The sequence below is a fragment of the Dendrobates tinctorius genome, unplaced genomic scaffold (genome assembly GCF_039654945.1).
Source record: "Dendrobates tinctorius isolate UK_male_01 unplaced genomic scaffold, ASM3965494v1 ptg000212l, whole genome shotgun sequence".
Classification (NCBI taxonomy): Eukaryota; Metazoa; Chordata; class Amphibia; order Anura; family Dendrobatidae; genus Dendrobates; species Dendrobates tinctorius.
Window position 1 is genome coordinate 791,118 of NW_027361879.1, and position 27,432 is coordinate 818,549.

General features: G+C 43.4%; 1 protein-coding gene across 8 annotated transcripts in view; it reads left to right on the forward strand.

Annotated features, from left to right (window-relative positions):
* AATK (apoptosis associated tyrosine kinase) overlaps nucleotides 1-27,432 on the forward strand; it is a 191,429-nt gene that overhangs the window by 145,189 nt on the left and 18,808 nt on the right. For 7 of the 8 annotated variants that reach the window (XM_073554705.1, XM_073554706.1, XM_073554707.1 and 4 more), the window contains 5 exons: nucleotides 2,621-2,708; nucleotides 5,057-5,190; nucleotides 14,648-14,732; nucleotides 16,274-16,395; nucleotides 19,378-19,527. In XM_073554705.1, the coding sequence (XP_073410806.1) occupies nucleotides 2,621-2,708; nucleotides 5,057-5,190; nucleotides 14,648-14,732; nucleotides 16,274-16,395; nucleotides 19,378-19,527 (579 nt within the window). Of the gene's footprint in view, nucleotides 1-158; nucleotides 241-2,620; nucleotides 2,709-5,056; nucleotides 5,191-14,647; nucleotides 14,733-16,273; nucleotides 16,396-19,377; nucleotides 19,528-27,432 lie in introns of those variants that run through there. The other variant, XM_073554712.1, reaches the window with a different exon arrangement.

Sequence of the window (27,432 nt, forward strand, 5' to 3'; positions counted from 1 at the left end):
CAGTGGCCACTACAGGCGAGCTGTAGAATTGCATGGCAGCCATTGAGATACATACATAGAGGCCCATTTATAAGGACGGCTTGAGTCTATGGAGGGGGATCCTTAGCGCATAATTGCCCATAGTCCTGATCTAGTGAGACAGTTCCAGGAACTGGAGCACAAAAGGGACTGGACTTATGCAAATCCCACCCAAATGTGGGTTGAGGCTTACATGGCCAGATATTGCCCTTTATAACTTTGGTAAGTGTGGTGCCTGTCAAGGGTGTCCCACTCCTCAAGATTGAAATGGCATCACCAAGAAGGATAAGTCGTGAAGTTACGGAAATCACAGGATGGAGACATGTTACTGATCTGAAAATATGGGAGCAAAGTTCTCGATTTATTCAATATGGAGTATGAGCGCCACAAGAAGAAAGCCCCGTAATTACAGCCTCGGCTGCTATCGGTGAGGATATTAATGCCCGCACCTCTGGTTCCACCACCAAATCAGTGTAACACCGAGCTGTTAGTGACCTGGAATGAAGACTAGAGGGGTTCGGCTACCATACATTATCCCACCCCATCCCATAATCTTGGTAGTAGAATCCTCATGATGTTCCCACATGAAGGCCTATTCTATGGCGTTGCCACATGGTCTCCAGATGGACACCAGTGGCAGGAATGTAGCAATGGAGATTGGAATGGAGGTCTGTCCTGTTCAGCTTTTATGATAACTGGAGATTGGTCTGAAGATGAGGTGGGCAACACCATGAAGAGGCCTTCACAAGGGAACGTCACATTCAGGGGTGTAACTACAACAGGTGCAGGGGTTTCAATCGCACCTGGGCCCTGGAGCCTAGGGGGCCCTAAAAGTCCCTTTGGCCTATAGAAAAGACTATTGCTATTAAAGATTTAGAATATTTGGGAGCCCCGTCGGAGCTTTCGCATCAGGGCCCATGAGTTTCAAGTCTTATGCCACTGGTCACATTTGTCCTTTCTCCTGGGATTATGGTGTGGGGTGGCATCATGTACAGTAGCCGGACCCCTCTCGTCTTCATTTCAGGTCCACTAACGGGAAGGCGTAACATTGATTTTTGTGGTGAAACCAGTGGTTCGGCCATTTCACCAAAGCCATTTTTCAACATGACAACACTAGGCCGCATGCAGTGATCTCAGGACCCCTTTTGAAAGTTTTCTATGGGACCCGGTAGAATTAATGAAGTCTCCAACCACATGGAGTTCTTTTTTTAAAAAAAAAAGGGGGATCCCAGATAAAGACCCATTACATAGTGGAAAATCCCAACTAATATACTATCCATGGTGCAGTCATCTGGGGCGTATAATTGTAGCATCGAGACACCCACTCCTCTGTTTCCTTTTTAAGATGTATCCCTCAGGCTATATTTGTATGTACATGCAGCGTGTATCCGTGAATAAATACTGCGTGGGTGGAAACGTTCCTCAGTGAATCGCACGTTCTCTCCTCCATATGTCTCATTCACCAGTTGCTATAGGTTTTCCTTCTTGTCTCCACTTACACTGTGACCCCCCCGCCCAAGTTTGGGAAAAATAGAGATTGTGAAGGTCTCCCCCTAGTGGTAAAGGACAGAAATGCTGAACCTGGTTTTAGGAATAGAGAAGAAAACCTTATGTAATGCACTATATAATTGTTTTGGAAGCAAACATTAACCTCATTTAACTTCTCTTATGTTATATAATTATGTTTATTGTGTTTTATGCATGAATAAAGCTTAGTATATTAAATATAATTATTCAAGCAGCAAAACCAGACATCAGAGAGATGCAGTTTCTGGGGGAAGAAATCTGATCTCATAAATTATATTTAGTAATTTTATTATAATATTTTAAGAAAAAAAAAAAAAATATATAAAATATATATATATATACACACATATATATATATATATACACACATACTATATCATGGTGACAAAAAAATAATAATGTGTGTATATATGGGAAATGGTTACAATTAATATTTTGTATAATTGTGCTATTATATAAACATATGATGGGAAAATATTATAATAATGAAAGGTGATGCATGGGATTAGAATTTTTTAAGCTTCAGTACTGGAAGCTTTCCTGGAGAACAGTGATGTGCATAGTTAGAAAGGCTGATCTTTTTTCTCTGTAACCTTGTTTTACATAGGATACATTCAAGTGCTGCTGCCATGGTGCTATTATATTACCTTAGTTTTCAATTAAAAGGGGCAGAGCTGCAGTACCAGTTATGACCACCGATATGTGTGGCACTGTGCCTAGATTTCAAATAATTGGGGCTAACCTGCAATACCAGATGTCAGCAACGGACATGAGTGGCGCTGTGTCTAGTTTTCAAATGAGCTGGGCTGAGCTGTAGTACCAGACACTACCACCGACAAAAGTGGCGCTGTCTCTAGTTTTCAAGTGAATGAGGATAATATGCAGTACCAGACAATGCCATGAATAATACTAAGCGTGTGGTGCTGGGCCGAGATTTAGTACAACACACTGTGACAATAAGATTTGCGCGATGTTTAGTTTTCAAGAGTGGCACTCTTTTGGTAATTTTTTACACCACTTTGATTGTTCCTATACACCTTGCATCACTTGAGGTTCATGTTTTCTTTCTCCACAGGGTTTTGCAACACCCCAACCTTCTTCAGTGTCTGGCGCAGTGGGCGGAGATCACCCCTTATCTACTGGTCATGGAGTTCTGCCCGCTGGTGAGTGCCCTGGATAAATGCTGACATGGAATGACGCACTGCTGGTGTCTTATGTAACCCAGAATGTAGGTTACTTACACAGCGCAGCGAGTCAGGGCGTGCACTGATGTTTTTCACACCAATTAACACCAAACTAATTTAAACACATGTCTTATTACTGCACATTAACTATCTGTATAATTAAAGGCGCATCTTGCGGCGGGCTACTTCCAGGCAGGGTGTCACTACGACCTGAACGATCATCAGACTACACTGATGATCGTTACACGAAAATGGTCTTCATGTAGATTCCCTTCTTCCTCAGTTTCTCCAATAGTCCATCTAGTGTAAAACAGGAAATAATAGACGGGAGGGGAGAGGAGGGAGATGAAGCTGCAGATTCTCACGTTAGATTCAAGGGGAAGTAAGTTATTATAAGTGCAATATTTGCAGCTACTTTTTAGAATTGTGATATATTTTTTTTAAGTCCATGCTGAATTTGTCAAAAAGAAAAATTACTACAACCCAAGAATAAAACCTAATATCAAGAGACATCAAAAAGAAATATTTTTTTTGCGCCGGTAATAGTACAAATTAGGAAAATATCACATTACACAAACATTTACCACCATAAAAAAGTTTGCAGGTCACATGGTCTCCAAAATAAAATACATGTTGGAAAAAAAAAAAAATTTGGCCTTGCGGATCCGCAGCAGATTCTGCTGCGTTGTACAGTACCATTAAAGTCAACCTAAAACCAAAAACGCTGTGCACATGCTGCGGATTTAAATCCGCAGCATGTCAATTCTTTTTGCGGATCCGCAGCGCTTTGAGACCTGCTCCTTTTTATAGGAATCCGCAGGTGTCAAAACGCAGGGGAAACCCGCACTAAATCCGCAGGTAAAACGCAGATCATTTGACCTGTGGATTTAGCCAAATCCGCAGGGTGATCCGCAACATACCTAAGGGTATGTGCACACGTTGCCGGACTTGCTGCGAATCCGCATCGGATTTGCAGCTGTGGATCCACTGCAGATTGGCTAGTGATTTACAGTACAATGTTATTCTATGGGAAAAAAAAACCTCTGTGCGGAAATGCATCGGTTTATTTTCCGCAGCATGTCAATTCTTTGTGCGGATTCCACAGCGTTTTTACACCCATTCCATTATAGAAATCCGCAGGTGTAAAAAAATCCGCAGGAAATCTGCATAAAAAACGTGCAGATTTTGACCTGCGGATTCTGCCAAAAGTTGCAGATTCCACGCTGAAAATTCCGCACAGCATTGCACTTATCCTGCCCTCATAAACCTTGTCCATGTATGCTTTTCTGAAATAATGGACTTGGGTTTTTTATGATACGGTAAACAGAGTGTGCTACTTTTTTCCTTATTTTTTGGATTGTCTCTGATCTTGTCCCTGACATTCTTTGAAAGCTCTTTGGTCTTGCCCATGTTGTAGAGGTTACAGTCTGACTGATTAATTGAGTCTGTGGACAGGAGTCTTTTATAAAGGTGACTATGTAAGACAGCTGTCTTTAATGCAGGTAACGAGTTGATTAGGAGCGTCTAACTGGTCTGTAGGAGCCAGAACGCTTAATTGTTGGTAGGGGATCAAATACTTATTTCTCACTCCAAAATGCAAATACATTTATATAATTTATACAATGTGATTTTCTGGATTTTATTTTTTATATTCTCTCAATGTTAAAATTATCCTATCCGTAAAATTATAGACTGTTCATGTTTTTGTCAGTGGGCACACTTGCAAAATCAGCAAGGGAACAAATACTTATTTCCCCCACTGTGTGTGTATATATATAATATGTGTACTGAAGAAAAAAGAACTTGCAGCAATAAAAAGTCTCATACATTGGTTGTAAAAAAAAATAATGTCCTTCAGATTGTGGGGTGAAACATAGAATCTATCTATATCTATTCCGTATTATTGATGTAAAATCCATCTGGTATTAAAATGTAAATAGGATAAAATGTGGGTAGGGAGAGAGGAGGGAGACACCGCTGCAGTTTTCCATCAATTGTAAAAATCTAAACAAAAAAACCCACAATGCCCTTCAGATTATGGGGAAAAATAAAGAATCTTTATATATCTTATAGTCTATATTATATATCTAAAATACATCTGATGTTAAAATCTAAATAGGGTAAAATGGTGGGAGGGTGGATGGAGAGGAGGGAGACGCAGCTGCAGTTTCTCACTTTTGTGTTTTGGGGCATGTTCTATGCTGAAGTCGACAAGAAGCCACTGTTGTCCCTAAACTCCTGAAGATAGCCCTGATAGCAGCTGGATTATCAAACGTTCTGAATTAGTGGATGCCGGATTGTAATGTTCCATTGTATATAACCTCTAGGGGGATCTGAAGGGATATCTGCAGAGCTGTGCAGCCGCCGAGTCCACATCGCCTGACCCACTGACCCTGCAGCGGATGGGCTGTGAAGTTTGCTGCGGGATCCTCCACCTGCACAAGAATAACTACACCCACAGGTCAGAAGACGACATCTCTGCTTACTGTGGATTATCCAGAGCTGTAGATTAGATGATATCATGCTCCGCATCAGAATCTCAATGCATTTCACCATGTTGTGCCCCCCTCCTATCCTCTCCCCTCCCGTAAACTCAGAATTTTCTCTTGGGCATCTATGGACGCTTCTTGGTTTGTCCCCTGGAACAATATCCTGATGCTGAATGAGTGGGACATGCAGGCTCCAGCATCAGTGATTTTGTTGCAGGCGGCACTCACTGCTCCTGGTCTCTCGGACGGCAGCGCCTGGTGACGCTTATCACTTGTCTTCCCTCCGCTACATGTCTGCACGTTCCAGTACTTGTTGCTTTTTTGTGACCTCCACAGAAAGTTCTTCAACTTTCGAACATACTTTCTGTATCAATTTCCCAACATTTTTAGAACTGTGCTTGCTGTCAGTGAATAGTGGTTTACACCCAGAGACTGTACGGACAGTCCGCTATTGCAGCAAACCCTCAGCTGTAAGAAATATTAAGTCTATACAGGTTTTTAGCTTCTGGATATAAAAGAAGAACGTTGCCATTCCCTGACAGCCACCAGAGATCTTGAAAATGGTGATGAATTTGACCATACGTATTATAAATGCTTACTATACAAGTTGTATTCATGTAAACCTGGGAAACCCATTTATTCTGTCCATAGAGGTCAGCTGACAACTGTAACGCATCACGGTCCGGAAAGGGGTTGTCAGAGATGCCCAGTATAGGGTTCATACACCCGTACTGAGGCGTCCATAGTCTTCCCAAATCACTTCCACTATGACAGCACCAAGAATACCTTGACCTTCAAGGTCACGGGCCCCTTTTGGATGTGGGCCCCTTTTAGACATGGGCCCACAGGCGGTGCTCTACTATATAAATGGCCAGTCCAATCCCCGGCATAAGTAAAATCACGATCTAAGAAGAAATTATTTCTCATTTCACCATTTAACAATTCACATATAGTTTATGTTTAAATAAAAAAAACTTCAGAGCTGCATTCACAATTCTGCAGCCTTCAAAGCTGAAATCTTCAAGAATTCCCTTCTTCTACAGAGATGATGTAGGAGATGCAAACTTCTCCACTGTGGGAGATGTGTCTGACCACAGGATTGTTGACTGTTTCCAACGACAACCAACGGAATTGTGAATTCAGCTCTGGGCTATAACGTTTTAACATAAGTTGTAAGTTCTAACAATGTTTCTGTATTAAAAAGGTTTCCATATTTCTCCTGAGCTGCTTCCATAACACAGACATCAGTTCCATAATTCTGCCTTGTCTGGACTTCCTGTCATGTGACCTCCACTCGCATGAGCGCGTTCTTATAAGTAGAGGTCACCTGACAGGAAGTCCGTAGACAGAACTCTGTGGTTGGTACCATAGCAACCGCAGAGGAAGCAAAACATTGACATTATTGCAGCAGTGAGATGAGTCCAAGGTGAACAATAGTAAATATTATTATGGTACAAAAGAAAGCCCCTTTATATTGACGAGGAAGAGGCTCAGTCGCACACTTCTGCCCCCGCATTGGTGAACGCAACCGGGCAGGAGCAGCGGTGAGAGCCACAGAGCCGAATTGTACTGCAACAATTTGTGAAAAAAATTATAATTTTTTCTTCACTACCTACTACTTTAAGTTGCTTAAATTCAAACCCTGCAGTGACCCCATAATGGTGTCTTCCAAACAGTAACCCCATAGCAGTGTCATCCGTTCAGAGACCCCATAACAGTGTCAGCAGTACAGAGACCCCATAACAGCATCAGCCATACAGAGACCCCACAACAGTGTCAGCAGTACAGAGACCCCATAACAGCATCAGCCATACAGAGACCCCACAACAGTGTCAGCAGTACAGAGACCCCATAACAGCATCAGCCATACAGAGACCCCACAACAGTGTCAGCAGTACAGAGACCCCATAACAGCATCAGCCATACAGAGACCCCACAACAGTGTCAGCAGTACAGAGACCCCATAACAGCATCAGCCATACAGAGACCCCATAACAGTGTCATCCATACAGACCCTATACCAGTGTCAGCCGTATAGAGACCCCATAAGTGTCAGCTGTACAGAAACCCTATACCATTGTCCGCCATACAGAGACCCTATACCAGTGCTCAGCTACGCAGTTACTTCTTAACAATTTAAGCCATACTGTGACCCCATAGCAATGTCAGTCGCATTTAGACACCATGACAGTGTCAGTCACACAGTGACCCCATAAGAGTGCTAAGCCGTACATTGACTCTGTAACAATCTAGCCATACTGTGACCCCATAACCTTGTCAGTCACACATGACCCCATAACAGTGCTCAGCCATACAGTGACCCTGTAATAGTGCAGCCATACTATGACCCCATAAGTGTCACCCGCACAGTGACCCAATTACAGTGTCAGTCACAGTGACCTCATAACAGTGCTCAACCGTACAGTGACCCCTTAAGTGTCATCCATACTCTGAACTGTGACCCCATAACAGTGTCAGTCACACAGTGACTCCTTAACAATGTCATCCATACTGTTACCATATAATAGTGCTTAGCCACACAGTGACCCCATAACATTGTCTGCCATACAATGACCCTATTTCATGCAGATTTGGTGCCAAAAATGCAGCAGATTTGTTAAAAGGACATGATGTCAGAAGGAGGAAGAGTTTGTGGGCGGATAATATAGAATAATGCCCATCTTGGTTGAAGCACATCAAAAATGGAGGTTGGACTTGAAAATGACATTATTTTTTTTTTAATAATATATCTTTATTTAGCTAACAAATCCGCACACAATTCCACATACAAATCCGCATGTAAATCCACATCAAAACCGCATGAAATCTGCTGAAAAAACCCACTGAATTTCCACTGCGTTTTCTGCCAAGAGATGCAGAAAATGCACAGAAATTTCCGCAAGCAAATCTGCAACGTGTGCACATAGCCTTAGAGTGGCCAGCCATATAGTGATCTCGTAACAGTGACCCCATAAACAGTGTCAAACACACGTTGACCCCATAATAAGAATGTCAGCCATACAGTGACCCCATAACAGTTTTAGACACACAGGGACCTCATATTAAAGTACACAGAATACTGTGATCCCATAATAACAGTATCAGCCATGTAGTCACCCCATGATAGATAGATAGATAGATAGATAGATAGATAGATAGATATGGGATAGATATGGGATAGATAGATAGATGATAGATAGATAGATATGGGATAGATATATATGAGATAGATAGATAGATAGATATGGGATAGATAGATAGATAGATAGATATGGGATAGATAGATATGGGATAGATAGATAATAGATAGATATGGGATAGATGGATAATAGATAGATAGATAGATATGGGATAGATAATAGATAGATATGGGATACATAGATAGATATGGGATAGATAGATAGATAGATAGATATGGGATAGATAGATAGATAGACAGACAGAGATAGATAGATATGGGATAGATAGATATGAGATAGATACAGTAGATATGGGATAGATAGATAGATATGGGATAGATAGATAGATAGATAGATAGATATGGGATAGATAGATAGATATGGGATAGATACCATAGATAGATATCAGATAGATATGGGATACATAGATAGATAGATAGATAGATAGATAGATATGGGATAGATAGAGAGGAAAAAAAAGGGAAGATCTTAGAACTGGCCTTCTATAAATTCAGAGCAAGCCTGGGGATGCATTTATGCAGTGGGGCATTTATGTACATGTAATCGAAGTACATGTATCAAAGTACGCTGGCAGTTATAACATGGCAGTTAGACAGGGCAGGAGACAGGTAAGACAAATAAATAAATCTATTACCTGTACATTTGGACTACCACAAATATTTACCATATGCATTTGTATAATTTATATCCTGGCCGCTGCATTCACTCACATCCACCGCCCTGGCATTAACTCTCTACACTCCATCCATATTGGCCCCTCACTCCTTTCCTCTCCTATGTATAGCACTCACGCTCTTTTCACATTGCTACACAGCACAGATCCATTCAGTCCCACCATTCAACATCAGAGACGCTCTCACAAATCACTTAACCATCTGCTCACTCTTTCTATCCTCCTTCTCCTAGTCGCAGGAGACATTGCTCCCAACCCTGATCCCTGATGTTATAGAAAGTCAAACCCCCCCAACTGCTACACTCAGAAACCCCTCTAATCTTATTAATATTCCCTGCATGCCATCTGTCTCTCTTAATTGTGCCCTTTGGAATTCTTGCTCAGTGTGTAACAAACTCGCCTTCATTCATGACTATTTCCTTTCTAATTCTCTTAACCTTCTGGCTCTTACTGAAATCTGGATCCAGCAGTCAGACACTACCGCTGCTGCTGCTCTTTCATATGGTGGACTACACTTCTCTCATACCCCAAGATCAGAGCAGGTGGAGGCGTTGGTCTGCTCCTATCACCAAAATGTACCTTTAAGGTTATCCCTCAAGTACCCTCACTTGTCTTCCCTTTTGAGGTCCATGCTGTCAGACTCTACACCCCCTTCCCCATGCGAGTGGCGGTGGTATATCGTCCTCCCAGCCCCTCCCATCAGTTCCTGTATCATTTTGCTCTTTGGCTTCGACATTTCAACATCCCCATTGCTCTTCCCCTCTCCCCATCTGCTACTCACCTTTTATCTCTAACCTCCTCGTTTGGCCTTTTGCAGCTTACTAATTCTCCAACGCATGAAGATGGAAACTCCCTCGACTTGGTCTTCTCTCGGCTTTGTGCAGATGATTTTTCAAACTCCCCTTTCTGACCACAACCTTCTTTCATTCTCTATCAAGAACTGCCAGGCTGCTCAGGTCACCCCCACTGTCCATATTTATAGAAACATACAGGCCATTAACACCCAGAAACTTATGAAGAACTTGCAGTCTTCATTGGCCCCTATCTCCTCCCTCTCATGTCCTGATTCTGCATTGAAGCATTACAATGAAACACTTCAAAGTGCCCTGGATGAATTTGCACCTCCTATACATAGAACACCACAACACAGACGGCAACAACCCTAGCACACCCTGCAAACACGTTTCCTGCAGCGGTGCTCCAGGTGCGCCGAACATCTGTGGAGAAAATCCAACCTACCCGAAGATTTCATCCATTATAAGTTTATGCTTCGAACATACAACAATGCCCTACACCTCTCAAAACAAACCTATTTCAACACCCTCATCACCTCACTGTCCAATAACCCTAAACTTCTCTTTAACACTTTTCATTCTCTACTCAACCCAAGAGTACAGGCCCCAACCACGGAGCTTCGAGCTGACGATCTGGCCAATTACTTCAAAGAAAAAATTGACCAGATCCGACAGGAAATTATCTCCCAATCACCTCATACCATGCACTGTCCTCCCTCCCCCCCCTGCATCTAGCTCACACTCTGATTTTGAACCAGTCACAGAAGAAGAAGTAAGCAGGTTCCTTGCATCTTCTCGCCCAACCACTTGCACCAGTGACCCATTTCCGTCACATCTCCTCCAGTCCCTTTCCCCTGCTGTCACCCCTCACCTAACTAAAATATTTAACCTCTCTCTCTCTTCTGGTATCTTTCCCTCCTCATTTAAGCATGCCATCATACATCCACTACTTAAAAAACCATCCCTCGACCTGTCTCTAAACTTCCCTTCATCTCTAAACTCCTGGAACACCTGGTCCACTCCCGTCTTATCCGCTATCTCTTTGATAACTCTCTTCTCGACCCTCTCCAATCCGGTTTCCGCTCTTTACACTCTACTGAAACTGCCCTCACTAAAGTCTCTAATGATCTACTAACAGCTAAATCAAATGGTCATTACTCCATGCTAATTCTCTTGGATCTCTCCGCAGCATTCGACACTGTGGATCATCAGCTCCTCCTCACTATGCTCCATCCCATTGGCCTCAAGGACACCGTTCTCTCCTGGTTCTCCTCCTATCTCTCTGACCGCTCCTTTACTGTATCTTTTGCTGGCTCCTCCTCCTCTCATCTTCCCCTTACTGTTGGGGTTCCTGTTGGGGTTCCTCGAGGATCAGTCCTAGGCCCCCTCCTCTTCGGACACTGCCCCTATTGGTCAAACAATCAGTAGATTTGGTTTCTAGTACTATCTCTATGCTGATGACACCCAAAATGTTAGGCGTCTGGTTCCTGTTGCTGCACAGCGGGAATCCCGAGCCCTGCTCTCGGCGGTCTCCCATTCCTCCCCAGCCGCAGAGGAGGTTGCTCAGCAAACTCGTCGGTCCCGGCACTCTGCCCAGACCACCCCCGTGGGTTTGCTTGCTGCTGCCACCTCTGGCACAGCTATGGCAGTGCAGGCTGCTCAGCAGCGAGATTCTCCAGGGACTAAGTCCTCATGTCAGGCCACTGAGCTTGACCGTGGAGTGATCTCCCATTGGAGATCGAAGGTCACGTGCTCAGGTCCTGCTCCTGTTCGGATTGGCCCATCCAAGAAGACAGGAAGGTCCCGGACGCTCGCGGCTATAAAAGGTTCGCATGGCCGCTCGGCCATGCGCTAGGATACACTGTATTTTCAGACTATGAGGAGTGAGTGATGTATGCATGCATGTATGAATGTCTATGGTGACTGACTCATTATGAAACCCCTACCCTTGGTACGCATGTGTTGTGCAGCCTAGCCTGCTAGCGCCCAGGCTTAGGTGTAGGTAGGGCAGAGTCGGAGTCAGGCATTAGTCCCCATCAGTGACTCGGCACGCCACAGTGCACGTTCTCCACACTCCGTAGCCAGCGTCTATATGCTCTTTGGCCGGGCTCTGTGAGCTAAACAGGCTCCGGTATTTGCGTTCAGCGGCTGTGCGGCTCTGTGAGTCAACAGAGTTCGCTCCTGTTCACATTGAGTGACGTAACCCACGTGTGACTGTTTTCATGCTCCTCTATTCTTCCGCCATTACCTAGCAGCAGTGTACCACCTCTGCACGGTGGACCCCGGGCTGCGAATGCACCTACTATTAATTATAATTTGGTGCGTTCCGCCAGCCCTAACACAATTATACTCTTCTTCTCCTGACATCACGCCTGCCTTTCTAGAAAACACCAGCGATTGTCTAAACGCTGTGTCTAACATCATGTCCTCACTATATCTGAAACTGCACCTGTCAAAGACTGAACTCCTTGTGTTTCCTCCCGCTACTAATGTACCTATACCCGACATTGCCATTTCTGTGTGTGGTTCCACTATTACTCCCCAGCAACATGCCCGTTGTCTTGGGGTTATACTTGATTCTGAGCTTTCCTTTGTCCCCCACATACGATCACTGGCTCGCTCTTGTCATCTGCACCTCAAAAACATTTCTAGAATTCGACCTTTTCTTACTTTTGACTCCGCAAAAACTCTTACTGTTTCTCTTATTCATTCTCGTCTCGACTATTGTAACTCTCTTCTAATCGGTCTCCCTCTTACCAAACTCTCCCCCCTCCAATCTGTCTTGAATGCTGCTGCCAGGATCATATTACTCGCCAATCGTTACACCGATGCCTCTACCTTGTGCCAGTCATTACACTGGCTACCCATCCACTCCAGAATCCAGTACAAACTTATTACCCTCACCCACAAAGCTCTCCATGGCTCAGCACCACCCTACATCTCCTCCCTTGTTTCAGTATACCACCCTACCCGCGCCCTCCGTTCTGCTGATGACCTGAGGTTAGCATCCTCAATAATCAGAACCTCCCACTCCCGCCTCCAAGATTATACACGTGCTGCGCCAATTCTTTGGAATGCACTTCCCAGGTCAATACGATTAGTCCCAAATCCCTACAATTTTAAGCGTGCCCTCAAAACTCATTTATTCAGACTGGCCTACTGCCTCAACACATAACCTAACTATCCCTGTGTGGCACAGCCAAAAGTTTTTACCATAACCAGGTTCCCCGCCTCATGTTCCCACATGCTTTATGCATCCATTAGCCCTCAGTGTCTGTACTGTTACACACTTAACATTATGGCTGGTCCATACAATCAGGGTAATTGTTACCACCCACCTTTCGTGTCTACCTCTTTCCTCATAGATTGTAAGCTTGCGAGCAGGGCCCTCATTCCTCTTGGTATTTGTTATAATCTAAGTGATCATTGTTATGCTGTAATGTCTATTGTCTGTACAAGTCCCCTCTGAAATGTAAAGTGCTGCGCAATATGTCGGCGCTATAGAAATAAAATGTATTATTATTAACATTATAGATAGATAGATATGGGATAGATAAATATGCGATAGATATGGGATAGATAGATAATAGATAGATAGATATGGAATAGATAGATAGATAGATAGATAGATATGGGATAAATAGATATGAGATAGATAGATAGATAGATATGCGATAGATAGATAGATAGATACTATAGATATGGGATAGATAGATACAGTAGATAGATACTATGGATAGATATGGGATAGATAGATATGGGAAGGAGAGAGATAGATAAATATGGGATAGATATGCGATAGATAGATACTATAGATAGATATGGCATAGATAGATACAGTAGATAGATAGATAGATACTATGGATAGATATGGGATAGATAGATAGATAGATATGGGATAGAGAGATAGATAGATACTATACATAAATATGGGATAGATATGCGATAGATAGATAGATAGATAGATAGATACTATAGATAGATATGGGATAGATAGATACAGTAGATAGATAGATAGATAGATACTATGGATAGATATGGGATAGATAGATACAGTAGATAGATAGATAGATAGATAGATAGATACTATAGATAGATATGGGATAGATAGATACAGTAGATAGATAGATAGATAGATACTATGGATAGATATGGGATAGATAGATAGATAAATAGATATGGGATAGAGAGATAGATACTATAGATAAATATGGGATAGATATGTGATAGATAGATACAGTAGATAGATAGATAAATAGATATGGGATAGAGAGATAGAATACATTATTACAATCTAATCTATAAAAAATAAATGGTAATTTCTGAGTGCCGGTATAGGATGCAGGGAGAGCTCACAAGAGCCGTCTCCTCCAATTGCTGACTCAGCACTGCAGCCGCAGAGGAAAACAAACTCAGAGAAGGCCCCCAGTCTCCATAATGATCTTGCACAATAAAATGACACCACGGAACCTGAACGCTTAAGACCAGATCAATCCACCATCTTTTCCTTTTGCTCCCTGATGGTTGTAAATCTATACACGGTATATATATTCATAAAAAGAAGCTTGGGGTGAGGAGTTTTGTAGGCTGTATTCATTGTCGCCCCTACGTGCTATTGGAAGGGTCTCCTCCTCCCAGTTGTGCGTTTGCAGGTGGCATCATGGTCCCTGGCTTGGCGGATTTTCCCTTTAGGACACACGCTCGGTTTACGGCGCCTCTCAGGTGTCTGTCTGACTGTCTGTCTCTCCTCTCCAATACGTAGTGATCTCGCTCTGCGGAACTGTCTCCTCTCGGCTGACTTGACTGTGAAAATTGGCGATTATGGTCTGTCACATTCTAAGTTTCGTGTAAGTACTGAAATGTCACCTTTATTATTACTATACAGGAAAGAGGGTGATCGTGAGCAGGTAGATGCCATTTTATCAGGCAGTGAAGACATTTTGTATGCATTCAAGAAGGAATCCAAAGTTTCTGTTTTGAAGCCATTTTTCTTTTCCTCCTTTTCCAAGAGCCATAGCTTTTGTATTTTTCCATCAACATAGCCGTATTAGGTCTGATGCGTTGCAGGACAAGTTGCAGTTCTAAATGACACCCTTGACTTTACTATATCATGTACTGAAAAACTAAAAAAAAAAATTCCAAGTGGTGTGGAACTGAGGAAAAGCTGTCATTTGCCTACTTTATTTCTTTTCTTACAACATTCACTTTACGGTCAAGAATGACCTGATAGATTTGTTCTATTTTTTTAACTACCGTACTTAAAATAAATTAAAATCTTCCCCCCAAAAAAAAAAAAATTAGCTTCAGTCACCATATTCTGAAAGCCACAGCAAGCTGCAGTTTTTAAAGGTTCCATTTTTGTGTCCAGACAACTTTCTTGTTATTCCATATATATCTGGAAACTAACAAAAACCATACATTTTGCTATTTCTTTTTCAGTGTTTCAGCATTCCCCATGTGGGATAAAAATATTCATATTTTATTAATTTGGGCAATAATCTTTTTAGTCATATGAACATGTTAATATTTTTATTTTTTAGGTTTTAGATTGGAGCTAAAATATTTGCTGGACCATCGTCAGTCCATGGCTGCTGGATTACAACCCTGCGAGCTGCCACGGCAGCCTTGTTGGAGGCCTTTTAAATGCCTCTGTCATAAATCACCATATCATTTCAAGGTTAAACCGTTGTGATCAGAGCTAGTTGGCGCTCACAGCTGGCACTCATGCTGTATGAAGCAGGCTCAGCTCCTGAGCCAGCTCATTCCAGTGATGGAACACTTCTTTTATATATGGATGATGGCAGTCGCCGAACAAAAAGTTTTGTTTTCAGTGTGCATCTGTTTTTTTCTTAAAAGTATTATTTTTTTTTTCCTAAATGGACATGTGAACATAGCCTTAATGGAACATGGTGTCTTTAATCCACTGGTATCTTGGGGGCTGATGCTGGCCCACCTTCTCCAACGACTCTCTAGATTCGGTCACACCTATAGGGTAATGTTCCCCAAAGGGTGAAGCAGAATACAGGTTTCTTTTTTCCTGCTGCTCAGATGCTCCTGTTACCATATTCCACACATTCTGTATTCTGTAATCAAACACCCTGGCGCGCTGCCAGCTGTCCCCAGCTTGTGCCAGAAGAAGCACCACCAGGCTGCCCAGATTAAGGAAGGGGAGGGGATGTAGTCACTCTCCCATCTCTGAGCAGGGTAGGAGGGGACTTCGGTGTAACCTCTCTCTCTGTCAGGGTGAATCAGACGTCTGCTGATCCTCGGGGAGGAGGAGAAGGAGGAGGGGGGGGGAGTAGTAGGAAGAAGAAGAACAAGCAGCAGCGGTGGTGGCAGGGAAGCTTAAAAGTGTATCTAAGCGGCGGGCTGTGTTTGTGTCTTGCAGGATGACTACCTTGTGACGTCGGACCAGCTGTGGGTTCCGCTGCGCTGGATCGCACCGGAGCTCATTGATGAAGTACATGGGAACCTGCTGGTCGTGGATCAGACCAAGGCCAGTAACATCTGGTAGGAACCAGCGATGTTTGTCTCTTGTCACTTGCAGCAGGTTTTGGGTGGAGCCCCATGCCTCCACGATGATGGATCACGCTCCGTGCCATCTGCATTATGGCTTATTTACCAACACTTCGCGATGGGCACACGGGTGGGGCCCCGACATGTCACCCTTACTGACCTGACCTTAGTGGCATAACCCCCCACCCCACTACATGTAGATGTTATAGGGTGGGTTTAGGAAAGAGTAGTGAACATGCATCTACTAGGACGATAGACCTCATCCAGTTTCAGCATATCCATAACAGATCTATAGACGGGGGCGTATAGAGGGATAAAAATATATATGGAGTCATTGTCTGCTAATAAATGTTATGTGGAGGGGATCTGCCTCTAGCCCACCTATAGATTTCGGCTGCGCGATAGTGAGAGCTTGAAGGTTGAACTTGATGGGCCTAGGTCTTTATTCAACCTATGTAACTATGGAAGTTGCGCGACTGAAAACATTTTTGCAACTTGAGCGACTATTTTAGAGATAAAATAAATCAGATAAACCACAGATACTCCAAAGTCTACGGCAAGTTAGTCGCGTGCAACTTGCGACCATTTGTGAGAGAAACCTTACATGAAATGTCGCCGTGATCCTGATATTGCACGACACGTAGTCCTTGCTTTATCCTGTATTATCAGGACATCTGTAGGAACCAGCAGTGTGTAAATTATTAAGGTACTCACACACAGGATATTCATTCAGACCATCCCAAAGTGGGTTCAGACGGCCATATTGAAAATCGGGGGAGTCATGACCACAAATGGATGCAGACATGGCAAGCGCCATCTGCCAAAGCTGCCCTTCATTGTATGTATTTTTCTGGTCTGTAAAACAGACCAAAGTAGTGCAGGCTGTTTTTTGGTCACACAGACCAAGTGTCCGTGTGGAAAATCATTATACGCTTGTGGTTATACGCTTTACCGTCCATGTTCCACTTGCTGATTTTGTGCTGAAATCCACAGGCGTATTTCCAAGCATTTTTCCACACCTGTGAGTATTCATTATAACGCCTGTTACATGGCACTACTGTACAGCGGATGCCATAGATAAGTCCATAGCTCTCTATAGGCAATTGTATACTTGTCTATAGGAACTAGCGATAAGGACTCATTATTTTCATTGGTTGCTATGGGCAACCGACAACTCTTCTGTCAGACAGATCTCTGTTGTTTTCTCTCTCTTGCAGGTGTTGCCAGCAGCAACCAATCTCCTTGCTGCTTTCATTTTCTAATGGTGGTCACAGACCATTTTCTCAGCATATTCGATCGGTTGCCGAGGGCAACAAAGACACGTTTCCTGTACACTTCATTCATTGTGAATGGCCACCAGTCAGCTTTGATTTTCTTATTTGTGGTGGGAAAAATGACAGTAGACAGAAAGGCAGGTTTCTTGGGGAACATTATGATTTATGGAGGTCTTTGTTTTGTAGTTTTCTAGTAGAATTTTTTGTTATTTTTTTTGTATGGATTTTATACGCCAAGGCCCAAAGATCTACGCATCGCGGTAAAATGCAGCATGCTCATTAATTTCGCAGAAAAATCCGCATTTCTAACTATATTCTATGAGACTGGGGATGCTCCGGAAAAAATCGCAGCAAAAACGCACGTTTTTTTGTCATGAATTTTCTGTATACGTGGGTACATAGCCTTATTTTTATCTATTTTACGTTTATATTTTTTATCACTTTTTCTTTTAATGTTCACCAAGCCGAATAGGGTTTGGGGTTATGTTTGGCTGATTTTTGACATAGAAAGTGACAAAAAGCTACAACTTGTTAATCGGGTCATAAATGTATCAGTGATATTGAAGTTTAAAAGGAGAACCGCAGGTACCCCAACCCTACACAGGGCAGAAATACACTCCATATACATGGTACTCTGGTTGTAGGTGCCTTCAATGCTGAAAGATTATAGTGCACACCACCAAGCCACCCAAAATGGAGCATGATCACTACAGGTGACATTTTTCCCAGTTGTTACAGCCCCAAGGGATGTATGGTTTGTTATGAATAGACCGAGATGCTTAGATATCAAATAGTAAGGCACAGGTTGACTTCTAGTGAAGGCTGGGTGGGGTGGGACTCATTGTACACTGGTAATTATAAGTTACAGACTGAGTGAGCCAAAGTTCACCAAATAACTGAACAAGTTAAAACAATGGCGCACAGTGTCGTGTTTACCGTCTGAGCGTGCCATGAAGGGGGGGGGGACCTTAATTATGTTATCCCTGCTATGCATCGGGAACATCAGAAATAAACCACATGCAGCTTGAGTGATTGTACACTAAAGTCTAATTTATCTGCTTTACAATATATAGTGCTTATCATATGCAGATTGCAGCATCGGGAATGAGCCACATGCAGGTTGTGTCCCCTCCCTCCCCCCCCCAATCAAACCCTATCTAAGGATACACTAACATCTACTCCATCCGCTTCATTGTACATGGTGTTTGTGCTATGCCAATGGGGACATCTGGAATAAACCCCATGCAGCTTGTATGGTTTTTCAGTTGAATCTCACCTCACCCTAAAGCGCTTGTCCTTTGAAAACAAATTATGATCTATCCATAGAATCGGAGGATTTGTCAGGTCGGACTGCAGGTCTTCACCAATCGGCAGAAGGTGGGAACTTTTATCCCCGTTATAATGGAACAGCAGTGCGCATAGTCAGCCACTGCCTCATTCATTCCAAACGGAGCGACGGTCTGTTGTAACGGGTATAAAAATTCACCATTTTGCCAATCGGTGTGGGTCCCAACGGTTGGACACCCTGTAGATAGGTTATTCCTTGTTTTTACTGCACAACACCTTTAAGAAATGATACCCTACAGTCTACCCCATCTGCTCCATTGTAAATAACGGTTAAAAGGTTATACCATTATGACTGTGTCAGTGCTTGTGATCTGTGTCATTCGATGGTTCATAGGGCTTCTTCTTTTCCACAAAGGTCCCTGGGCGTCACTCTTTGGGAGCTGTTCGAGCTGGGACGTCAGCCGTATAACACATACTCCGATCGCCAAGTCCTCTGCTATGTTATCAAGGAACAGCAGCTTAAACTACCCAAGCCCCAAATCAAGCAACTCCTTTCGGACCGCTGGTAAGTTATGCCGGGGTTACATATATGCACGTGCATGTGAACCAACCAAGGAATTTGCATTATTTGGCCATATCACTTGTATCTCCAACCAAAAGGGTTTGTCCTCTCTGGACAATCCCTTTTATTAACAGTGTCCCCTGAAAACAGGGTATGTTAACGTGAGGGACTTCCAACACTCATCTGATGAAAGCAGACAATTATAATTATTGAATTTTGTGTATTTCTTTTCTACTTTTTTTGTGTTTTTTTATCAACTGTTTTTCATTTATGTCTTAGGCTAAGTTCACACGTAGCGGAATTCCCGTGAGAATTCCGCAATTCCATTCCGCGTGAAAATCGCATTTTAAATTCCTGCAATTTTTCCGCGGAAAAACTAGCATTTTGCAAGCATAATTAGCTTTCAGAATGCTAGCGGTTTCCAAGCGATCTGTAGCATCGCTTGGAGAATTGATTGACAGGTTGGTCACACGCGTCAAACATAGTGTTTGACGAGTGTGACCAACTTTTTACTATTGAGGCTGCCTATGCAGCCTCAATAGTAAAAGATAGAATATTAAAAAAAAAAAAAAAAAATCGGGTTATATTCACCTTCCGACGTCCTGCGTAGCGTCCCCAGGCCTCCGCGATGCTCCTACAGGTCCCGTTCCCAGTGATGCAATGCGGCAATGACCTTTGATGACGTCGCTGTCTCGCGAGACCGCTACAGCATCGCGAGACGCGACGTCAGCAAAGGTCATCGCAATGCATTACTGGGAACGGGAGCTGCCGCGTGTATCGCTGAGGCCTGGTGACGCTGCGCGGGACGTCGGAAGGTGAATATAACCCAATTTTTTTTTATTTCCATTCTTTTTTTTACAGGGATATGGTACCCAGAGCCCGGAGGACAGTCTCCTCTCCTCCACACCGTGGGTACCATCCGCAAATGTTCTGCTTACTTTTCGCATGGTGGGCACAGCCACATGCGGAAAGTAAGCAGACCAATGCATTCCTATGTGGGGGGAATCACTGCGATTTAGCAAATTAATGAGCATGCTGCGGATTTTTGCGTGATGCGATTCTGCCTCGGGAAAATCCACAGCATTAGCACTGCATTGCGGAATCCCATAGGAATGCATGGGATGCTGTTTTTTTGCGGCAAAATCACGCAGTAAAAACCAACGCGAAAAAACCTGAACGTAGCCTTAGTCTTAATTTGCTCCTTTTCTAAAGTCTATAATATATAGTAACAGTTAGCAAGGCCGAAAAAAGACTTTTGTCCATCCAGTTCAGCCTATATTCCATCAGAATAAATCCCCAGATCTACGACCTTCTAAAGAACCTAATAACTGTAAGATACAATATTGTTCCGCTCCAGGAAGACATCCAGGCCTCTCTTGAACCCCTCCACTGAGTTCGCCATCACCACCTCCTCAGGCAAGAAATTCCAGATTCTCACTGCCCTAACAGTGAAGAATCATCTTCTATTTTGGTGGAAAAACCTTCTCTCCTCCAGATGCAGAGAATACCCCCTTGTGACCGTCACCTTCCTTGGTATAAACAGATCCTCGGAGAGATATTTGTATTGTCCTCATATATACTTATACATGGTTATTAGATTGCCCCTCAGTCATCTTTTTTCTAGACTATATAATCCTAATATTGCTAATCTCTCTGGGAATTGTAGTTTCGCCATTCCCTTTATTAGTTTTGTTGTCCTCCTTTGTTCTCACTCTAGTTCCATTATATCCTTCCTGAGTGCCCCAAACTGTGCACAGTACTCCATGTGCAGTCTAACCAGGGATTTGTACAGAGGCATTATAATGCTCTCATCATGTTAATGCACCCCAAGATCCTGTTTGCCATGGCAGCCGCTGCCTGGCACTGGCTGCTCCAGGTAAGTTTGTCATTAATTAGGATCCCCACGTCCTTCTCCATGTCAGATTTACCCAGTGGTTTCCCGTTCAGTGTGTAATGGTGATATTGATTCCTTCTTCCCATGTATGCCTTACATTTCTCATTGATAAACTGTATCTGCCACCTTTCGGCCCAGGTTTCCAACTTATCCAGATCCATCTGTAGCAGAATACTATCTTCTCTTGTATTGACTGCTTTACATAGTTTTATATCATCTGCAAATATCAATATTTTACTGTGTAAACCTTCAACCAGATCGTTAATACATATGTTTTAGAAAATATGTCCCAACACCGACCCCTGCGGTACCCCACTGGTCACAGCGACCCAGAATATACCATTTGTAACCACCCTCTGCTTTCTATCACTAAGCCAGTTACTTTCCCATTTACTCACATTTCCCCCCCAGACCCAGCATTCTCATTTTGTGTACCAACCTCTTGTGTGGCACTGTATTAAACGCTTTGGAAGAATCAAGATGTACCAACTTTACTGGTCTATAATTTCCAGGTTCACTTTTAGAGCCCTTTTTGAATATTGGTACCACATTTGCTATGCGCCAGTCCTGTGGAACAGCCCTCGTCGCTATAGATTCCCTAAATATAAGAAATAATGGTTTGTCTATTACATTACTTAGTTCTCTTAGTACTCGTGGGTGTATGCCATCCATACCCGGAGATTTATCTATTTTAGGCTGAGTTCACATGTGGCGTTTTTTTTGCGTTTCCGCGGCTAAGCATCCCATGCATTCCTATGGGATTCCGCAATGCTGTGCTAATGCTGCGGTTTTTACCACGGCGGAATCGCTTCGCGGTAAAAAAAGCAGCATGCTCATTAATTTTGCGGAATCACGGCGATCCCGCACCCATAGGGATGCATTGTTCTGCTTACTTTCCGCATGTAGCTGTGCCCACCATGCGAAAAGTAAGCAGAACAATTGCGGATGGTACCCACGGTCCAGAGGAGAGGAGACTGTCCTCCGGGCTTTGGGTACCATATCCCTGTAAAAAAATAGAATTTAAAATAAAAAATATTGTTACTCTCACCTTCCGACGTCCCGCCTCTCTCCACGCTCCCGTTCCCAGTACTCCTTTGCGAAAATGCCCACGATGACATCTGTTCTCGCGGTCATTCGCGGGACATCATCGCGAATTACCGCGAGACGTCGCGATCCCGCGAGAACGTACGTCATCGCGAGCATTTTCGCAAAGGATTACTGGGAACGGGAGCGTGGAGAGAGGCGGGAACGCTGCGCGGGACGTCGGAAGGTAAGAATAACACCATTTTTTATTTTTTTTTAATACTTTTTACATTTTATCTTTTACTACTGATGCTGCATAGGCAGCCTCAGTAGTAAAAAGTTGGTCACACTTGTCAAACACTGTGTTTGACAAGTGTGACCAACCTGTCAATCAGTTCTCCAAGCGATGCTACAGATTGCTTGGAAAACGCTAGCATTCTGCAAGCTAATTACACTTGCAAAATGCTAGTTTTTCCGTGGGAAAATCGCGGGAATTTAAAATGCGATTTTCCCGCGGAATGGAATTCCGGAACTCTCGTGGTAATTTCCGCAAGAGTTCCGCTACGTGTGAACCCAGCCTTAATCTTAATTAGCCAGTTTCGCACCTCTTCTTGTGTTAGATTGGTGACCCTTAATATACAGTTTTCTTTGTCTTTCGGCATTTCACCTAGTATACCGTAGAGAAGAAGGTGTTTAATATATTAGCTTTTTCCTCGTCATCTACAACCATTCTTTCCTCACAATTTTTTAATGGGCCTACACTTTCACTTTTGATTCTTTTACTATTGATATAGTTCAAGAACAGTTTGGGATTAGTTTTACTCTCCTTAGCAATGTGCTTCTGTTTCCTTTTTGGCAGCTTTAATTACCGTATTTTTCGGATTATAAGACGCTCTGGATTATAAGACGCACCCCAGATTTTGAGGAGAAAAATAAGCAAAAAAATATTTTTAATAAAATGGTGGTGCTTCATATAATCCATGCGTCTTATTGCTTATTGGTGGTGGTGGCTGCGGTGAAGCGGGGTCACTGCTGGAGGAGGCAGGAGTGGGCTGATGCTACAGGCTGGGATGAGGGGGTGTTCCGATGTGCGGCGCGCCGCTGCAGGTGTCCGGTGCTGCTTCTAGGAGTCTCCGGTGCTGCTGCAGGGGTCTCAGGTGCTGCTGCAGGGGGTCTCCGCTGGCGCGGGGGCTCTGCCAACATTTTGTGAAAGGCCAGAGCCCCCCACAGTTCCATGGTTTCTGGACTCTGGGAAAATGGCCGCCAGGGAGTGGTGCATGCGCAGATGGAGATCTCGGCATCAAGATCTCGGGCGATGAGATTTCAGCGCTATCTCTTAGATGCTCGACGACCTGACAACCTGCAGATTTGTTATCTGTCAGGTCTGTTAGATAGTATTAGGTCTAAAAGTGCTGCTCCTCTGGATGGATTCTGCACCAATTGTGAAAAGATATTTTTTCTTGGCTATTAGCAAAACCTGTTGCCTTTATGGGTTTCGCAGGTCTCTGTTTCCCAGTTAAGTCCCCCATAACAAGGATCTCATTATGGGCTACATCTTCATCTATCTGCCTTAGTAGTAGACTTTCCATGATTTCTGTTATATTTGGGGGTTTGTAACAGACCCCAAAGAGAATTTTGTTACTATTTTTCCCTCCATGTATTTCTACCCATATGCGCTTGACATCTTCATTCCCTTCGCTAATATCCTCCCTTAAAGTGGACTTTAGACAAGATTTTACATAAAGACAAACCCCTCCTCCACTCCGAATTTTATGATCCTTTCTAAACAGACTGTAACCATGTAAGCTAAATGCCCAGTCATATCTTTCATCTAACCATGTCTAGGTTATTCCCACTATGTCATAGTTACCTGTAGATATTTCTGCTTCTAGTTCTTCCATCTTGTTTGTCAGGCTTCTGGCGTTTGCGAGCATGCAGTTAAGGATTTTGTTTTGTTCCAATCTCCTCCCTGTGGATTGTTTTAGAAAATTTCTTACCTCCCTTCCAAGTATATGGTCTTGAGACTTTTTTGTTGCACCTCATATCTTTCATCAGCATATTTTGTGATTTTGTTTTTGCCTTTTTTTTTCCATTTTTGTCATTGTGGGATGGGTTTAAGGTCCCTGCCAGTCCCTTCCAGATTTTTAACCCCTTCCTGACATCAGACGTACTATCCCGTCCATGGGACCCGGGCCCCTATGCCCATGGACGGGATAGTACGTCCATCGCGATCAGCGGCGCCCACGTGGTGAGCGCCGCTGATCGCGGCCGGGTGTCAGCTGATTATCACAGCTGACACCCGGCACAATGTGTCAGGGGCGGTCATGGACCGCCCCCGACACGTTAACCCCTTGCACACCGCGATCAAACATGATCGCGGTGTACCGGGGGTTAAAGGGAAGCATCGGCAGAGAGGGGGCTCCCTCCGTGCTTCCCTGAGCCCCCCACGGCAGCGCAATGTGCAGCGCTGCTGCCGGGGGCTCCTTTCCTGCAGGCCCCCGAATCCAAGATGGCGACGGGGGCCTTCGGGGGCCTGCAGGAAGCTGGCTTCCTCAGTGCATGCAAAGCGCAGGCATGAGGAAGCCTGGTGCACTGCCTGTGACAGATCGCTGATCTGTCACAGTGATCTGTGATGTGACAGATCAGCGATCTGTCACAGGACAGTGATGTCCCACCTGGGACTATTTAATAAAGTAAAAAAAAAAATTAAAAAAAGTGTTAAAAAAATTAAAAAAAAAAATAAATCGCCAAACAAATTCCAAAAAAAAAAAAAAATATTCCCCCAAATAAATCCATTTTTTGAAAATAAAAAAAAACAATAAAAGTACACATATTAGGTATCGCCGCGTCCGTAACGACCCGCCCTATAAAACTGTCCCATTAGTTAAGCCCTTTAGCGAACCCCTTAAAAAATAAACATAAAAAACGAAGCAAAAAATAATGATTTATTATCATACCGCCAAACAAAAAGTGTAATAACGCGCGATCAAAAAGACGCATATAAATATCCATGGTACCACTGAAAACGTCATCTTGTCCCGCAAAAAACGAGCCACCACACAGCATCATCAGCGAAAAAATAAAAAAGTTATAGCTCGCAGAATAAAGCGATGCAAAAATAATTATTTTTTATATAAAATAGTTTTCATTGCATAAAACCGACAAAACATAAAAAAACGACCTAAATGAGGTATCGCTGTAACCGTACTGACCCGAAGAATAAAACCGCTTTATCAATTTTACCGCACGCGGAACGGTGTAAACGCACCCCCCCCAAAAGAAATTCATGAAACGCTGGTTTTTGTTCATTCTGCGTCCCAAAAATCGGAATAAAAAGCGATCAAAAAATGTCACGTGCCCGAAAATGGTACCAATAAAAACGTCAACTCGTCCCGCAAAAAATAAGACCTCACATGACTCAGTGGGTCAAAATACGGAAAAATTATAGCTCTCAATATGTGGTGATGCAAAAACTATTTTTACAATAAAAAGCGTCTTTTAGCGTGCGACAGCCGCCAAACATAAAAACCGCCATAAATAGTAAATCAAACCCCCGGTTATCACCCCCTTAGTTAGGGAAAAATAATAAAATAAAAAAAATGTATTTATTTCCATTTTTCCATTACGGTTAGGGCTAGGGCTGAGATTAGGGTTAGGGGTGTGTTGGGGTTCGGGTTGGAGTTAGAATTGGGGGTTTCCACTGTTTGGGCACATCAGGGGCTCTCCAAATGCAACATGGCGTCTGATTTCAATTCCAGACAATTCTGAGTTGAAAAAGTCAAATGGTGCTCCTTCCCTTCCAAGCTCTGACATGCGCCCAAACAGTGTTTTACCCCCACATGTAGGGTATCAGCCTACTCAGGACAAATTGCAAAACAATTTTTGGGGTCCAATTTCTCCTGTTACCCTTAGGAAAATAAAAAATTGGGGGCAAAAATATCATTTTTGTGGAAAAAAATGATTTTTTTATTTTCATGCCCGGGCATTATAAACTTCTGTGAAGCCCTTGGGGGTTCAAAGTGCTCACCTCACATCTAGATAAGTTCCTTAGGGGGTCTAGTTTTCAAAATGGGGTCATTTGTGGAGGGTTTCCACTGTTTAGGTACATTAGGGGCTCTCCAAAGGCAACATGACACCCGCAGACCATTCCATCAAAGTCTTCATTCCAAAATGTCACTACTTCCCTTCCGAGCCCTGACGTGTGCCCATACAGTAGTTTTCTCCCACATATGGGGTATCAGCATACTCAGGACAAATTGGACAACAACTTTTGGGGTCCAATGTCTCCTAGTACCCTTGGGAAAATAAAAAAAATGGTGACTAAAAGATCATGTTTGTGGAAAAAATACGAATTTTTTATTTTCACGCCCGGGCGTTATAAACTTCTGTGAAGCACTGGGGGGGTTAAAAGTGCTCACAGCACATCTAGATAAGTTCCTTGGGGGGTCTAGTTTCCAAAATGGTGTCATTTGTGGGGGGTTTCCACTGTTTTGGTACATCAGGGGTTTTCCAATCGCGACATGGTGTCCGATCTCAATTCCAGCCAAAAACGTCAAATGGCGCTGCTTCCCTTCCGAGCTCTGCCATGCGCCCAAATAGTGGTTTACCCCCACATGTGGGGTATCAGCGTACTCAGGACAAATTGCACAATAACTTTTAGGGTCCTGTTACCCTTGGAAAAATAAGAATTGAAGGTGAAACGATCATTTTTGTGGAAAAAAATATGATTTTTTAATTGTACCGCTGTACGTTATAAACTTCTGTAAAGCCCTTGTGGTTTCAAAGTTCTCACCACATATCTAGGTAAGTTCCCTGGGGGGTCTAGTTTCCAAAATGGGGTCACTTGCAGAGGGTTTCCACTGTTTAGGTACATCAGGGACTCTCCAAACGTGACATGGCGTCCGATCTGAATTCCAGACAATTTTGCATTGAAAAAGTCAAACGGCGCTCCTTCCATTCTGAGCTCTGCCATGCGCCGAAACAGTCATTCC